Source organism: Saccostrea cucullata, unplaced genomic scaffold (assembly GCF_032062105.1).
Source record: "Saccostrea cucullata isolate Sc308-1 unplaced genomic scaffold, CSIRO_AGI_Scuc_v1 ctg253, whole genome shotgun sequence".
NCBI classification, from domain to species: domain Eukaryota; kingdom Metazoa; phylum Mollusca; class Bivalvia; order Ostreida; family Ostreidae; genus Saccostrea; species Saccostrea cuccullata.
The window spans coordinates 312,068-330,286 of record NW_026930548.1 but is presented as its reverse complement, the minus strand read 5'-3'; the positions used below and the strand labels follow the sequence as shown (position 1 = coordinate 330,286).

General features: G+C 34.4%; 1 protein-coding gene across 2 annotated transcripts; it reads left to right on the top strand.

Annotated features, from left to right (window-relative positions):
* The first annotated feature begins 3,226 nt into the window (after positions 1-3,226).
* On the top strand, positions 3,227-17,536 carry LOC134229013 (bestrophin-2-like). 2 transcript variants are annotated; one of them, XM_062710722.1, is made up of 14 exons: positions 3,227-3,442; positions 7,505-7,754; positions 8,223-8,357; positions 9,691-9,857; positions 13,645-13,799; positions 13,882-13,959; positions 14,056-14,208; positions 14,298-14,378; positions 14,484-14,635; positions 14,718-14,852; positions 14,933-15,571; positions 16,193-16,225; positions 16,421-16,684; positions 16,802-17,536. In XM_062710722.1, exons 2-14 carry the CDS (start codon positions 7,576-7,578, stop codon positions 16,866-16,868), a joined length of 2,238 nt encoding a protein of 745 aa, XP_062566706.1. In that variant the 5' UTR covers positions 3,227-3,442; positions 7,505-7,575; the 3' UTR covers positions 16,869-17,536. The 2 variants fall into 2 exon arrangements, with proteins under 2 accessions (XP_062566706.1, XP_062566707.1); XM_062710723.1 differs by lacking the exons at positions 3,227-3,442; positions 7,505-7,754 and having other exon boundaries at positions 8,261-8,357; positions 9,686-9,857.
* The last annotated feature ends 683 nt before the right edge of the window (positions 17,537-18,219 follow it).

The window sequence follows — 18,219 nt, the reverse complement described above, 5'->3', positions numbered from 1 at the left end:
TAGCAAGTTGAACACACCTTTATAAATAAACAATGATAGAGTTCATGTCCATATCTACAAGTACATATGTATGATTGTAATGTCATGAGGAATATCACTCTTTATAAGTATTTTCTCATACTTGACTTGGGGAGCATAGGGTTGCAACCAAACCGCGCCATCGGACTCTGCTTTGGGGCTATGCTTTTTTAATTGGGTCCAGGGAAATCCTGCCTCTTTTGCCTCCATTTCCATGGACCTTCTCTAGGAATGCTTGGGTCTCTCTAACTTCCTCTTTCCTGGTGGATTCCAATCCAGAGCCTGTTTTTGATGTTGTTTGAGGGTTTGCGTAAAGTGTGGCCTATCCAACCCCATTTTCTCTTCTTTATGTCAATATTTATGGGATTTTGGTTGGTTATCTCCTATAGACTGCAGTTTGATATGGGGTCAGATCATCTTATATTAAGGATATGGCGGAGACGTTTATTGACGAAAGACTGTAGTTTGTTGTTTGTATTATTTACCTTCCAGGTCTCAAAACTAAATAAAAGAACTGCTTTAACGTCTGTGTTAAAAATCACTAATTTACTGTTTAGAGAAAGTGCTTTAGAATTCCAGATTTGCCTGGGGGTATTAAAAGAATACCCTGTCTTATTATTTCAGCTATTGATGTCGTCATCTGCGCCGCTGTCCTTGTTGACAATACTCCCAAGATAGGTGAATCTGTCAGTTTCTTTGATGTTCTCCCCATTTTACTGGATTGATATCTCGTTTGTTGTTGATTCCCATCACCTGTATTAGACGAACTGTCTCTTGTCCTTCCTAGCACTCTTTTTGACTTGTTTGTTGGCTTCTCTATATTCTGCTGTCAGTTTCTTCATTTGTTGTGTTTTCTGACATTGGTTGATTTTTTAGGAGGGAATATTTCTTTGCTGCTGTCTGTCTGTCGATTCACCATCAATTTACGTTCATTTTCTTCGCCTTTTATAATCAGAATATCTAGGTCAAGTTCTGTTGGGTACGATTGTGCCATTTTGGACAGAGCTATGTCCCTTGGACTTAGAAAAATTCCAATTATTTGTTATCTGCAGTTTTCATTCATTTTCTTCGCAGATGTTTAACTTATTGAAATGAAATTTGATATTATACAGATTCATAATCAGAATATTTAGGCCAAATTTTGTTTTGAACAGGGTAATGCCCCTTGCTATCATGAAATCAAAGATTCTTATAGTTATTCCTTATATTTACATGCTCTTTATTCCGCAAATCCACGTGTTCTAAGCCTCACTTCTGTATATATCTTTATTCATACCGCCCGGTACGGGTATGTGATTTTTTTTAACGCGCCTATTGATAAACCAGTAGATTTATGTAGAAATAGTGTACATTTACTACTTTATTTGTAATTCTATCTCGGACAAAGACAATGGAAATGTAAATATGTGTGATTGAATTCTTTGAGTTTCATCTCAGCGTAGCTGTAACCAGTTGGTGATCTGAGGATGCGTCTGCTCTTTGTCTTGTTCTTACATCTATCATACTTCTTCTCCATTTTCGCATGATGGTGATATGATCTATTTGATTTCTTTCCATCGGGAGAAATCCAAATTGTTTTGTGTATCTTCTTATGTGGACAGATGGTACCTCCTATAACTAGATCATTGAAAGTGCAAAATCTGTAACAAGTTTTCCATTTTCGTTCAAGTTACGGATGCCATGTTTTCCCATGATGAGTTTTTTGATCGTGTTGTCATCTCTCACCTTTGCATTCATATCTGGTACCCATGTGAATTCCGATAGATTGTTGGAAGACCTGGTCTCCAAAAACTACAAATATTTTGTCAATATGAAACTCAAGCATCTTTTAATATCAACATCAGAATAAGTGTGTACAATCGAATTTTTGTTTAACAAAATAATTTTGCAAATATCCAATGACAAAGAATGTAAATTTACGATTTAAATATCCATTGAAAAAACAACTGTCAGTGATATCAAAAAGCCTGAACTTAATTTTTACTTGGAAAACGGTTTTATGTAAAGTTGAAAAGTCGTAAGTTTTGATGCTGTTGATTTTGGTAAAATTTTGAGATTTCAAATTTTCAAAAATAAACTTCCTTTGAATGTTTTATTATCCACGTCTGATTTACACCACTTCTTGAATATATTGTTACTCGGTACTCTTCAAGTTTCTCCTTCACTACTGTTAATATTTTAGTTAAGAGTAAAGAAAGAGGCTTGGTAGAACATTTACTGGAACTCGCTATGTATCTTTGTATGGATTTTTAAAGAAGTTTTTGAATCCAATTAAATCAAATTAATAAAAAAGTTATTGATGGCATTTGAAATCATTTAGTATTTCCTAATATAACAAAACAACAAAGCAATGGTACTTTCTGATGAACAAGTCTTACAGGTGCCTGAATCCATGCGCATACTTGAGAATCTTTAAGGGAAAATGTATCTTGAGAAATTTTTCCCTTAAAGACAACCTGATATCATCAAAGAGAACAAAAAAGGTATCTGGCATGGAACAGGAAAGTTCAAATGACTTTGTGCTTCAAGAAAGTGATTTCCTATCAGAAAGCCCTAAAAAGAACGAAAAGCATTCAAGATCCAAAAATATGAACAGTATGGATACTTACAATACATGTATATAAAAATATAGAACTATATAAAAATTGTTACATCTACAGCATATTGAAGACGTTACGATCATCTCTAAATTATCTGAATGTAGTCTGAAGAGAATAAGTAATTATGAGAAGTCGTTTTGTTGTTACACTCGTGTTGTCTTTAGACGTGACAACTTGACAAGGGTCAAAGAAGAGGCCATTTGCGTCATCTGTAATACATATTTGGTGTAAAATTGTGTAGCTTCAAAAGGCCTCAGGCTACTAGGTAATGAATTTGCAAGAGGCGTTAAATTACAGCAATAAAACTTGCACGTGTCAACTTGTGCGAGATGAAAAATATGCTGATGTATTTATGGTTATTTTTTAAGTATCAAAAGACAATGATTAGTAAATTTTGCCTTAAAATGTTGCTTTTTTTATTGTACTTTCATAAATATATGCACTTTAAATTCTTATTTTAAAATGCTTGAAAGTTGATTTTTTTTTTTAAATCTGAAATTGACAAATGGAACATAGTGACATTATGCATATTTTGAATATTTTATTTGCAAACACGTGATTCTTAACTGTTAACAATTTCTGAGGTCAAATGGAATGATTTTATACTTATATACCTGTTTCATTCATACGACCATGCAGGAGTGCTAGGGGAAATTATTAAGAACAAAATTCGTAGTTTTACCTTACAGGTAAATACCTTCTTCTTGATTTTGGCATTATGTAGAGCTCTTCACAATTCTTGTGGTCATTGTCTCGAAGTACTAGTACTTGTTTTACCAAAAATAACGAAATACATGGTGAAGGAAGGAAAAAAGTACATTAAGGTATGTAAGAGGAATTCAATTGTATTTTAAATCATTTTTAAAGTAGATATTTGCCGCATTGTGACATGCTTTAAAATAGTTTTTTTTAAAAGTTTCTGGAATTTCCCCATTGCAACGTGCACAATTTTAGGTCCCTAATAGAAAGTAATGTTTACAGTGTAAATTAACTTTTATTTTACATAATTCAAAATTCTTATCGTTATCAATGAAATATGGAATGACTACATGTCGTTGACCTGTCCGATCTCTGCTAGAACAAAATGGTATCTGTCTGTAATATACCATAATACATGTATTTGTAAACCATGCTTTTAATTAATGAACTCCTGTGAATATTAATGTTTTTGTTCTCTCACCTCTTTCTTAACTCGACAACAACAGAATGAAACCTGTATTTCTTTTGCCATAAAATTGTTTACATGGTCAAGAAATGCCAGAAACTGGGTCGAAGAAATGATGGCGATTCTGGTGAGGCGTAGATAAATTGGCGACAAATTTATAGCCAGAGCATAGATCTTTCTGTCACTGTTTAAATACTACCTAAATATTAATTAGGTCAAGACAGTAAAGCTTCCACAGGATATGTCCATTAATTACAGGTCTTGTTTTGGCGCCTTTCAACAATAATACATATTTCTTTTATCTCTTAAAGACAATGTTTGTGATTGGGATTTCTTTAGGGATAATTTAAAAAGAAAATTTGTTGAAAAATGGTAAGGATAAATGGGATAAAATTATTTGCTTCAAGCTTGGTAAGATATGTAGTCTCTATTGATTCCACTGATCTACATTTTATGTAAATTTATTTCGTTGAATATTTGTTTTTGCACAGAATTTTCAGGTTTTGCTTGTCAAAATTTTTTTAACAAAAATGTATCAATTTTTGGTATGCCGAATCAATTGTACATTCGTTTGGGACATAGTTGTGTGATGTAATGCATTTATAACAAAAGAATCAATGTTTTAAAGAAGATATGTAGGTCAGAGATTATGTTAAAAGTAATATAATATGATCTTTTTCTTTTGAAATATATATTCATATTTTCTGGTTCTAATTCCTTAATGACACTTTTAACTAATGACTGAGGTTAAGACCTAATGACTGAAGTTAAGACCTAATTTCTTGAATGAAATTCATTCAACACTGTCTGGTTCTAATAAATGTCATTTCACTCATTTATAATACAAATAATAAAACTCTTATTATAAACCATATAGCTTTGTGACTATGGCATAATTATTTATATTAGACGTAACGAAGTTTTTAAAAGGGCAGGAAATAGGTATTCAAGTGCAACTACTTAATAAAAAGGAATTTTTTATTGAAATTCACTGCTTAACACGTACAAAATTATTGATTTCAGAATAAATGTATATGATATAGATCTATGTATATTTATAAATCATAAAAAGAGGTCACACAGTCTTTACATGTAAATACTTTATTAGTCACACACCTTAATTTTTTAGTTGCGTTGTATGCAATTGTTTTCGCTGACTATATATATATAAAATTGATTAAACGTATGTTGTTCTATTTCCAACGTAAAAGTCAGTAATTCATTTATTCCACCAAATTAACTGCGTAAGTTGATTTTCGCATTAGTGTTTCTTAACTTCCATTTTTGCCAGTAAGCTGGTTCTTACATTAAAATATTGTTTCTCTGCGTCGATTCTTGCCAGTAAGATGATTCTTGCATTATGGGGTTTTTTTTTTTTTGGCTTCCAGTTTTGCCAGTAAGGTGATTCTTGCATTATTGTATCTTTACATCGATTCTTGCCAATAAGGTGATTCTTGCATTATTGTTTCTTTGGGTCGATTCTTGCCAGTAAGTGACTCTTGCATTATTGCTTCTTTGTGTCTATTCTTGACAATAAAGAGATTCTTGCATTATTGTTTTTTTGCTTCGATTCTTGCCACTAAGGTGATACTTGCATTATCGTTTCTGTGAGTCGATTCTTTCCAGTAAGTTGCTTTTAGTCTTATTGTTTCTTTGCATCGATTTTTGCAAGAAAATTGATTCTTGCGTCATTGTTTCTTGGTGTCGATACTTGCCAGTATGGTGAATCTTGCATTATTGCTTCTTTGTGTCGGTTCTTGCCAAAAATTGAATATGTTATTATTGTTTCTTTGCTTTGATTCCTGCCAGTAAGTATATTCTTGTATTATTGATTTTTTGCGTCGATTCTTGCCTGTAAGATGATTCTAACATTGTTTCTTTGTATCGATTCTTGCTAGAAAGTTGATTCGGCTTACTGTTTCTTTGCGTCGATTCTTGCCAGCTTGCCAGAAATTTGATTCTTGCATTATTGTTGTTTAGATGTTTTCGGCCATTTCTTTTGTTCTATTTCAGAAACAAAATTCATTTATTGATTATACAATCCATCTTTTTAAAAATTCTCCTTGCCTCCTTCTATCTAGTGACTTATGTCTGGTTATATTTGGATATTGGTATATGTAAATGAATGACTCCAATCACTCTCCAGGTTACTAGTTTCTGCTAGTTTACTCTTGTCATGTCTCCATCATCTGTTTTGTTGCCAAATTGGGATGTGTCTCTGCATTTTTAGTGGACATTTGTCCAATCATGGTCTCCACGGAACCTATTTTCCTGATAACGCATATCTCATTTTTATGAATTTTACCAAAGAGAGTATACATATTGTATAATATATGTAGATGGAACGATTTGTGAAATTTTTCCCTTTCTGCAAACACGCTTGTTGAAGCCTTTTCTAACACGTTCTATCTATCCAACTTCTCTTGCAGACTAAAACGACTGCCCTTTGTATTTTTGTTCATAATAGATTTCAAAGTAGTTTGGAAGCATAGATGTTTGCAGCAAGAGCATGCTGGTTATATGATCGCTGATGTTTCCTTTCGTAGTTTTTCAAAACTTCTGGTCAATGTACCCTTCTGACATAAAGTCAGTGTATCTGTCAGGTAATGTCACCCCTATTGTCTTGTTTCCCCTCTTAATGTACGTGCATAGTTGTTATATCGTGTTTTCCTCCACATACATTCTTCTTGACCGTAAGCAAGGATCTGTGTCAATTGCATCTTAAATTCTTTGACTATCCTGCATTCTAATCTGAGTACTAATGGTGTAGTAAATCTCTGATTTTTAGAGTGTTTCTTTCCTTTGCATTTTACATCAACTAAGTTATCAGACATAGTGTACGACATTTGTTTTGTTTATTATAAAATAGCGAAGACAACCAACAACGATCAAACCTATACGTACAGTAACGAATACAAACTGTGAACAGGTTTTAAAAATCCTGACACCTGAAAAACCAGCTTATTGAGTAGATGCGTTTAGTAAGAGGTGTAAGCTTTCTCTGTCAACAGGTCAAATTTGCTGTGATCAAGAAGACTGAGAAATTCAAAGTCAGATTGGTACAAAATCAATGACCTAATAACTGATGGAAAAGTCAAACAATGATAATTTGTATTTCTAAAAAAGGTCATAAAATCATTAAAATCAATCAATTTTCATTTGCACATTTATTCCTACCTTAACATTTCACCAGAAAATATGAAAATTTCCCATCCTCATTTTTACTCCATATTTCTTTCTTGCCAAGACCGAAACAATGACAAGTCTTTCAAATTCAGGATCTTCAAATCTTCCTTTTTCTAAATACCCTTTTATCTCTTTTACCTATTCACCAAATTTCCCATTGCAGCTGTCCAATATCTCTGCTGCAATCCAAGAAACTTCTTCTAAACATTGTATTTCATATTCATTCGAAGAGTAAACGATGTTTCTCCTTGATACTTGTTCATAATTCATTGAAATTTTTCCACTGTCTCTATATGGTTGTAATCTGGAAGTTGACTAGTTCCTCTTTTGTCTTTCCTTAGGCAACAATATTGTAAGAGCAAAGCAGTCTGGTATCCAGTCTGGTATAACAAGGAGATAAAACCACAGTAAAAGTCAGGATTACACAAATCTTCAGCAAATCAGCCGTATGTTGCCTTGTATAGCAGGAAATTTTCCATGCTTAAATTTATTTAAATACATGTATGTTAAACTTTTTTTTATGTTTTTTTTACAGCAGCTTAGAGAAGAGGACACTTTTTAAAGCCCAAGAAAATACTGTAGTTCGTTTACATTATCCAAGTAAAGATGACAATAACTTACCAGTACAGGGTTGCTAACACGACCCTGGGAGGCTTCGTGAAGCTGTTGGGGATGTGGAGGGGGAGTGTCTACAAGCTTGTGTATAAAGAAATGATCATCTTCTCCAGTCTGTATGCGGCCATCAGTCTGATTTATAGGCTAGCTCTTAACGAGGAACAAAGAGTGTACGTATGAAAAGGAAAAGAAAGACATCTTAGTTCTTTAATTGGCAAGATAACAAAGACTACAAATCAAGATAGTGATGAATTCATGATATTTCCATTTCTATTTTTTTTTTCTTTAAACTTAGAAAGTTATAACTTTTACAAATCAATGTAAATTAGTGATGAATTCATTATCAATACATGTATATTTATCATTTTGAGCAAAATTTGACTAATGTGATTTAAATCTATTTATCTATATAAAGCTTTTTATTTCACAATGAAATTATAAAGAATCATTATCAAAACAAATTAGAATAAATAATAATGTGACTAGAAATAAATAAATGTTTCTTTTCTTTACCCTAGAATCTTTCAGAGTATATTTATCATTTTGAGCAAAATTTGGCTAATGCCATGGAAAAGCTTGATTCATTATCCAAACAAATTAAATAAATGAATTAAATAAATGGGTTTCTATTCTTTTAGAATCTTTGAGAGCATTGCTCGTCACTGTAACAACTTTACTAGTCTGATCCCGGTGTCCTTTGTTCTTGGTTTCTACGTCACAATGGTGGTGGGCAGGTGGTGGCAACAATTCAGAAATGTACCGTGGCCTGACAGGTAAAATATTACTTATTATTTACATCTCTGTTTACCTCCCAGAAACATTTAAAAATAGAATGCATGACCTAAAAAATGCACCAAGATATTTGGTGCAAGAAAAGGTACTTAGCAAAGCGAAGAAAAGGTACACAAACTAATCCTGGCGGTTTATTTAATTTAGAAAATAGCCTTAAATGCATGCTCGAAGCAGCTATATTCAAATAAGGCATTTCCTATTGGATAGTTCACGAGACGTTTAGAATTTATAGTTGTAAGGTACAAAGTTTCATGTTGAGAAAAATGTCAATAGGACGACTACATGATACTAGTATGCTAATGCAATAATGAGAGGACAACGTAGAGCCAGACCGACATTAACATTTATTAACGTGAGGTCTTAAAGTACATTCTGGATATGAATTTTTATCTTCATACCATCTCTTGTTCTACGTCAGAGTATGTAAAATGCGTTCATCTTGCGTAACTTTTTGTTGATTCATTAATTACTTTTATACATTTGGCCAAGATAAAATAAACTTCAAATCAATTTGCAGATTACATTGAAACACAATCAACATAGAGGAAAAATGAAAGTTTAATTTGCAATCCATGCATTACTGATTAATGGAGTATTAATTGAGAATCTTGAAGACAAGTTTTACAAAAATCATTAATTTTAATCCTAAAAGGTTCTTTCTATTCACGTCACTGCATGTACTTCTTTGCCTTATTCTAGAATTCTCTCTTCCTTATGGCCATTATTTCATTGGTTTTCTTGATATGGCCCTGGCGTACACATCTTAATTAGTACTACTTAAGTAAACATATATAAATATCTTCAAATGCTGTTAAGAAAAATGTCAAATACAGAGAAAACCATGCTAATTAAGTTACTTAAATTTGTAACTAAAACACGTGTACAAGGGTAATTAACACTTAAAGATAATGATAGATGACGCACGATCTTTCTTTTTCGCACATACACATACCTAAATAGCTACCTACCTCATTATTACTACCTAAAATATAAGCATACTAAGTACTTAAAATAATCAGGAGAAGCTAAATTTCCTCTGTTCAGTTCTGATTAGTTCTGTTTAAAGTACATTTCCAAACTTCGGTCACTTTAAATACAGTGGAGCCTTGATAATCCGAACACCGATAATCTAGACGCTGCACATTTCGGAGGAAACTAAATTAAAGATACCAAATTTGTTTCAGTATTTCGGACGCCTCACAAATCCAGATATTTGCATCGGAATACTAGCGTTCGCATAAGCGAGACTTGACTGTATGTATACATATACACATGTTCAAACAATATCTTTTGTATTTGTTTTGCTGAGGTTAGAACCCTGTACCTGATGTGCTGCTATCTCCAGGGAAAGGATGACAAGCCCCGAATAATCCGGAGAACTGTAGCCCGTTATATGATGTTTGGCCTCATTTTAATCTGTCGGTCTATCAGTGTAGCCGTTATGAAGAGGTTCCCAACTCTAGATCACATTGTTGAGGCAGGTAATCCTTTCCAAGTCAACTTTATAGACAATATAATTGTCATTTGAGCTTATGTGCGCTGTAAAATTATACTGACACTTTCTGAAGATTGTTATATTCTCCTAGGCGGTCCATAATTTTTTTTTCTCACAAAATCATGTTTTGGAATATGATTTGTGCTTTCCGTAGTTGTGCAAAACGGTTTTGAATTTTTGATTTCATTACGGGACCAACTGCGTTCCAAATTTAAGACGCCTTTTTAGCTCACCTCGACGAGGTCCAGATGAGCGTATGCTATAGCCCCGGCATCGGTGTAAGCATTAGCGACGGCGTCCTAGTTAATTTTTTTAGGAGCAGGTCCATTTCCAAGTAACCATAAACCCTACTTGGACCAAACTTGCATGGATGATGCATCAAGGGATGGACACTATCTGACTTGCTTCGGATGCTAAATCTGATCTATATTTTCCAGATAAGTGACAAGTTTAAAGTTCTTGGTGCAGGTCCATTACCAAGTAACTATAAATCCTTTTTGGACCAAACTAACATGGATGATGCATCAAAGGAGAGACACTATCTGACTTGCTTCGGATGCAAGATCTGACCTCTATTTTTCAGATGATTGACAAGGTTAAAGTTCTTGGTGCAGGTTCATAACTAAGTAATATAAGCCCTATCTGAACCAAAATTGATTGGCTGAAGCATCAAGGGATGGAAACTGACTTGCTTCGGATGCTAAATCTGATCTATATTTTCCAGATAAGTGACACGTTTAAAGTTCTTGGAGCATGTCCATTACCAAGTAACTATAAATCCTTTTTGGACCAAACTAACATGGAGGATGCATCAAGGGATGGACACTACCTGACTTGCTTCGGATGCTGAATCTGACCTATATTTTCCAGATGAGTGACAAGTTTAAAGTTCTTGGAGCAGGTCCATTTCCAAGTAACCATAAGCCCTATTTGGACCAAAATTGCATGGATGATGCATCAAGGGAGACCCGCTATCTGACTTGCTTCGGATGCTGAATCTGACCTACATTTTCCAGTTGAGTGACAAGTTTAAAGTTCTTGGAGCAGGTCCATTTCCAAGTAACCATAAGCCCTATCTGGACCAAAATTGCATGGATGATGCATCAAGGGAGACACACTATCTGACTTGCTTCGGATGCAAGATCTGACCTCTATTTTTCAGATGATTGACAAGGTTAAAGTTCTTGGTGCAGGTTCATAACTAAGTAATTATGAACCCTACTTGGACTAAACTTGCATGGATGATGCATCAAGGGATGGACACTACCTGACTTGCTTCGGATGCTGAATCTGACCTATATCTTCCAGATGAGTGACAAGTTTAAAGTTCTTGGAGCAGGTCCATTACTAAGTAACTATATACCCTACTTGTACAAACGTTACATGGATGATGTATCTAGAGATGGTCTCTACCTGACTTGCTTCAGATATTGGATCTGACCTATATTTTAGAGATGAGTGACAAGGTTACAGTTCTTGGAGCAGGTCAACTACTAAGTAACCTTTAGCCCTACTCGGACCAAACTTGCAGGGATGATCCATAAAAGGATGGCCACTACCTGACTTTCTTCGGATGCTGAATCTGACCTATATTTTCCAGATGGGTGACACGTTTATTATTCTTGGAACAGGTCTATTACCAATTAACTATATGCCCTATCTGGACAAAAATTGCATGGATGATGCATCTAGAGATGGTGTCTACCAGACTTGTTTCGAATGCAAGATCTGATATATTTTCGATGAGTGACCAGCATAAACTTTTCGAAGCAGGTCGATTACCAAGTTGCTATAAGACCTACCTGGACCAAACTTGCATGGATGATGCATCTAGGGATGGACACTACCAGATTTGCTTCAGATGCTGGATCTGACCAACTGAGTATATTTTCCAGATGAGTGAACAGGTTAAAGAAGAAGAATAAATTTTAGTCATACTTTATCAAAATTAGTGTGGATGGTTTATCTACTGATGGAGACCTTCAGACAAGCTTTAGATTCTGAATCTGACAAACATTTTCCTAATGAGTGAACCGGATAAAGTTTATGACTAGTTCTAAATTTTATTGCCTATTATGATTAAACTTCCATGGATGATAAGCCTTAGAATGGATACTTCCAAACTTTCTCCAGATGTTTGAACTGACAGAGATTTTTCTTGATAAGTGAATAGGTTTAAGGTTTAAGCAGGTCCATTCTCAAGAAACTGTTAATCCTAATTAAACCAAAATTGCATGGATATTGATCTTGGGGGACACTCGTGCACTCGTTTACCAGAGAAAAAATTGATCAGATATTTGCCTTGCTGATAGACAAAATTCGTCGAGGTGAGCTTCGTAATCTTTGATTACTTATGTTTAAAGTGTATAGAAGTCCTTCCTTTGAAAACAAAAATTACACTTCATTATATTCTTTTATTTCAGACCTAGTGAATATTTAATAAATAAGAATAATGCCTAAATACCCTTGAACCCATATGCACATTTGAGAGTTTTATGCTCCCTTTTATGCATGTCACAGTATGCTTACCGGTACGTCAGTTGTAAAATGATTTTCGTTCTTTCTTGCTTATTACCTTCGTACGATGTAGAAGCATTGAACTAAGTGTGGGTACCACTGTAATGGGAGATATACGAGGGCTGTTCGGAAATTATTGAGACATTGTGTATATTTTGCTTTCTTATGAACGTCTTTCGGTGAAATTTTGCATATACGTTTGACATACACTAATAATTAATAAAAGCAAGAAATATTTTATAAATATTAAAAATTTTACGATGGTATACAAATGCGTTAATACTTGCAGTCACGAAATCAGATATTGATAATATGAAACGCCAACGTTCTAACTCTTCGTGGATCCATAATAAGAGCGAAAATAAATCAGTTTAGGTGTATAATATTTCAGCTTTATTTCAAATTCATGTTGTGCAACTTTGATAGAATTTGATCAGAAATACAGAGATCGTAATAAAATAAAGCGTGGTAGAGAAATCTGCAAACAACGACAATATTCATTTTGACGTCTAGGGCGGAGCAGCCGGTATACCTAAAATTTTGTGTAGCACAATTTAGAACCCTTTACCAGACTGAACGACCTGCAAAACCAATAACATCGAGAATAAAATAATGTGTTATAGTTTGTTGTTTCATTAGTATAATTTTATTTCACAATTAATTCAACCAGAGTAAATTTGAAAGCTCTGGACGACCATGAGTTTTTACGTACGGTATTAATATTGTTACGTTATTAATCCCGCACTGCATAATTCGGCACTGCATGATTCTAAGTCATCATTTCCCAAAAATTAAAATTGTTTACTGGGGTAGCAACAGCATACATCTTTAAAGAATAATTTAAGTAAAGATACTGTTTGATTTTTGTAACTTTATATGTAATAACAAAGAAAGAAGAGTATTAAACACTTCCCGATCACTTTGCATGCGAAAACATCTCCGACTGACGTGACGGTAAAATGACGTAGCGATGCTGCTCCGGGTCGATAGACATATGTATGTTTATCGTTTCACCGAAACTTATCTAATTATCAAAGGAATAAGAAATTTTGCATAAGTGTTTTATTTGTTCTAAATAAAATGTGGATGAACTTCTGCGAAATTATCTCCGTCCTTTATGGAGTTAATGCAACTATCTCAATAATTTCCGAACAGCCCTCGTATTTAGATTGAAGATTTGAAAACTTAGATAAAACTGTTTGTCCTCCCCAAACAATTATTTCTTTGATAGTTTGAACTTTTCTTACTATTTGCAGGTTTTATAACAAGCGAAGAAGCCATTATGTATGAAAAAGTAGACTGTAAATATAACAAATTTTGGGTACCACTCATGTGGGCAAACGCAGTTTTATCACACGCACGGAAAGAGGACTACATTAAAACTGACTGGGGACTCCGAATGGTCATTGAGGTAACTAAACATCTGATATTCCATGTCTCTCTTGTTTAATCGTTGAAATGTATCCTAATTTGCTGCTATCCATTGATTTCAGTCAATCGCCGATTTTAGAGATAGATGTTCGTTGTGTTTTGTGTACGACTGGATAACAATACCATTAGTCTACACACAGGTATAATAAAACTAAGCTGATAATATTTTTCAATAAGATTAACTCACCATACTGCCGTTTTACCGATGTATTGACCTTATTACTGTCCTTTCTAAGGTTGTGACGCTTGCAGTTCACTCTTTCTTCCTCACGTGCTTGATAGCGCGCCAGTTTCTGGATCCAACTAAGCGCTACCCAAACTATGAGTACGATATATACGTACCCATATTCACACTCCTAGAATTCTTCTTCTACATGGGTTGGTTAAAGGTATTGTAATTTTTCCCTTTTGAAAACAAAATATTACTTATCTTGAATTGTTAATCTTTTTATGCGGTTGTTAATTCCATTCCCTGAAGGTTGCTGAACAGTTGATCAATCCTTTTGGCGAAGATGATGATGATTATGATATTAACTGGCTCTTAGATAGACACTGGGCGGTAAGCATATGTTTTTTAACTGGAAAACTAATTAAATCTTCCATAAACCAACGTTTTCTGTCGTTTCACAGATGTTCTGATGTAGACCCACCTTGTCCATTTTAGGTAGCTGTCACACTCGTTGACGAGATGTGTGGCGATTTCCCGCCATTGATTAAAGACGTCAACTTTGACGAAGGTGTAATCGAATTACCGTATACCAATGCATCACTCGCATCTAAGAAGCCAATGTTCCTTGGTTCAACATACAATTTATCGTGGGTACTTTTAAAGCAACACATCGTGAATACTGCTGAAGCCAGGACTTTTCTGTAAAATTAATCGGTTTTCTTCTTGAAGGACTGTTCCTCTCCAAGACCAACGCATTATCCATCCAGATGAAATGGTGGACTACAACGATAACCATAATCGTCGGCCGTCTGTGTTCAGCAACAACTTTGCAGGGTCCATGCTAAGCCTTATCAGTGGAAAACAGTAAATTCTTCTTCAGCAATTCAATTTGTATAATGATTACGTTTATATACACGTATTTATAAGTTTGGACTTTATTTCAGACACTCAAAATACGGTGATCAACTAAGCATCCCATCGCGGCGTTTCTCTTCTCACCTAAATCCACACATGGACCATCTTCATTATCCTGAACAGGCAAAAAGAACCCATTCAGTGATAGGAACAACAGAGAAACCAAAGAGAAAAATTTCATTCGGGGTGTCCGAAGCTCGCAGAGGATCTGCATGGTCGTCTGACACCCGACTCAATCAAGCAGATCAGGATTGGCAGGCAAGGTCACGTGCCAATACAACCGGCAATGAACCAGAAGACATCCCTGTTGACAAGAATCAAAGGAAAAGAAAAAGAAGTTTTCCATTAAGTTTTTTGTTCAAACTGGCAGACTCCAGAAAGAATTCTTCAGGTTCCCTTGGTTCTTCGAAAACTGTGAGATTACGTGACGCTAACGAAGTGGATGCAGATGCAACTCCAGAATATGTTCCATTAAGAAGAGCCACGACTATTGGTCCGTTTGCAAAAAAGAACTCTATAGACCAAAGAATGAATGATAGGAGAAGGAAAAAGAGTGCTCCTTTGTCCATAATGAAGACTCAGTATGAGGAAGATATAGCAAATAATGACTCTACTGATTCACTTCCTTCCAAGCTAAATAGCCCAGCCACCAGGCATAAAGCTTCAAGGTAAATGCAGAAAAAGGGTTTCGAAAAAAACTCATAAGATTATCATACAGATGGAAGAAATTTTTTAATGCTTTGTTCTCGGATAACGGCAAAATCCTATGATTTGAAGTTAAAGGTAATCTCATAGGCGTCGGAACCGGAGGGCTTAGCCGCCCCTACCCCCATCCCACTTTTTTTTTGCAAAAATAGACAATATACAGTGTATAGGCATTAAAAATTGGGATTTACCTTTTTTGTTGGTTTAGCCCCCCCCCCCCCCCCCCCCGCTTTAAATTTGCTTCCGACGCCTATGAATGTTCCTATGATATTGTGTATTAAAGTAATCAAACATATATATACTAACAAATATGATACATGACTACATGTTTATCTATTCCATATACTTTAAGAAATAGAAGCAATAATATTGATGCTGGTGAATAGGACTTGTCACAAATTCGTTGTTTAGCTCGATTTCTCGTCACCTCTAGCAATCATCCTAACAGGAATATTACATAATTCATTGCTTTGCATATATATACTTGTATTGGAACAAAAACGTCTATTGTATTTGTATTTAAAAAACGTAATTCAGTGTATTTGCTGGTTTCTAACTCTGCATTTACTAACACGCTTTCACAGGTTGCGTAGGAAAATGTCTCTAGACAGCAAATTGTGAGTAGAACTAGTGGTTTACATTTTTGTTCTTTTTTCAGATGGCGTAAAGGGTGTGAGGTGTCTTTTGGGTGGTGGTGGTTATGTTACTGGGGTCAGGTTGCATTTTTGTGCTAATTTTGTAAATTTATAATTATTTTGGAGAGAAAAAAATTAATTTATCTTGTTACCTGAAAGAATCTCTAATTTTGGTAGGTTCACTATAGAACAAGTGCCAGATGACGTTCCTATAGACGAAGAATCAATTTCAGTTCATCAGAGAAATGCTCAGAAAATAAAAGACTCCATGAGCGGTAAAAATATTTCTCGTGCTCCGAATTTGTCCGCCATTGAAGAAGGCGGGACAATTACCAGCATCACGCAGCTTTTACCGGAAGATGACGCAGTTCCTACCCCGGATGTTATAGAGGAAGTACCAGAGGAGAACATGCCCACAGAAGTTTTTATTGACGACAACAGGTGAGAAGAAAGTACTAGTAACTGAAAATAAAGCATTAAATATTTTAATTACCGGGTAATAATTTTTTGCAAATGTCTATCAAAAATTGTTGATGAAGACACAAAATCTTTTTGTAGGGAAAAAGAAGAAGCAAAACCACTGTTAGATAGACCAATACCAAAAATTGTGATAGAGGAATGGTGATTTAAGAACTGTAACCCATATTTTGTTAATTGTGTATATCACTTGCATTTAATTTCTGTATCATATGATTTCCACAGAGGTACCAGTTTTGTAGAGAAGGATAAGGATAAGGATTTTCTCCATGGTCACCTATTTTCTTCATATAATTAGGAGTCCCTTGGCTTCAAGAATGTCAAATTTAGCATAAAATCTTATATAGTTTGATAATTCATTCATTAAGAAATTGAAGTAAGGCCATGCCTCACTGCAGGTTTATTGAAGAATGTCACACACACACACCCTCACTCTAAAGCACACATCTATTTTTCATGGAATTTATAAAGTAATAGAAGAAATAATGCCATTGCAGTTAAAAATCTGAAACACTCATTTACAATTTTATGAGCCCTGACTATTGGTATGTGAACCTGAAGAAGACAGACATAGGACATACCTTAATCTGCATACATCTCTAGTCTAGAGGAAATGTGCAATATATAGTTACAGGTTTATTCATCAGATTTATGTCATGCCTCCTTCAGAATGTTAAATTGTATATCAGTATTCTTCAGGAAAAAGAATTTGTTTTTCTTAGACTTGTGGAAAGACTTCAGAAGAATAACTTTAAAATGTATGATTGACAAGTGTTTATGTACAAGCAACTGCTTTATCTTGATTATTCTCATTCTCTGTTGAAAATTATAATAACTCTATGAGTAATATAATAAAGGGTTTATAAAAATACATGTGATAATATTGTACGTAAATGTTATCTTTTTTAATTATTTCATACATAACAGTATGGTTATTCAAAATTTCTTTTTAACCCCTCAACTTTTCACTTAGCTGCAGGTCTGTAGCTCTCCGAAAAAAATATATTGATAGACCGGAGAGCTACAGTGCCACCCATCTATATTTATTGCGCACAAAAAAGTATTTATTTCTCCATGTTTTTCAAACTGTAATCTCAAAATATTTCTAACCGTGTGTTCCTAACATATTCTTTTGCTTTTTCCACAACCAAACATTCCTCATAATTGTTGTTAATAGTCCTCCTGACCCTGATATTGTAATCATCGAACATTTCGCTTATTTATACTGCCATTTTGGTTTTATTCGATCCAATATGCTTCGTTATGTCAACTACAGTATGATAGAAGATAAAGGAATTTTTTGAAATCTTTCCTTATTTGCAATTGAGGTAAGAATTTGGAAGAATTAATTAGGAACCGAGTGCACTTTTTTGTGCGCAATAAATGTTTTTTCAATGGGTGGCACTGTAGCTCTCCGGTCTATCAATATATTTTTTTGGAGAGCTACAGATCTGCAGCTACTTTTCACTATTTTCTATAATTACATTTATAAAGAATCT

What these genes read in the sequence shown, in the direction of transcription:
- LOC134229013 (XM_062710722.1), top strand. Translation starts at nt 7,576, where the DNA reads ATGACAATAACTTACCAGTACAGGGTTGCTAACACGACCCTGGGAGGC. An exon ending in AGATCACATTGTTGAGGCAG is followed by an intron (nt 9,858 to 13,644) that starts GTAATCCTTTCC and finishes TACTATTTGCAG; the next exon opens with GTTTTATAACAAGCGAAGAA. An exon ending in TCTTAGATAGACACTGGGCG is followed by an intron (nt 14,379 to 14,483) that starts GTAAGCATATGT and finishes TGTCCATTTTAG; the next exon opens with GTAGCTGTCACACTCGTTGA.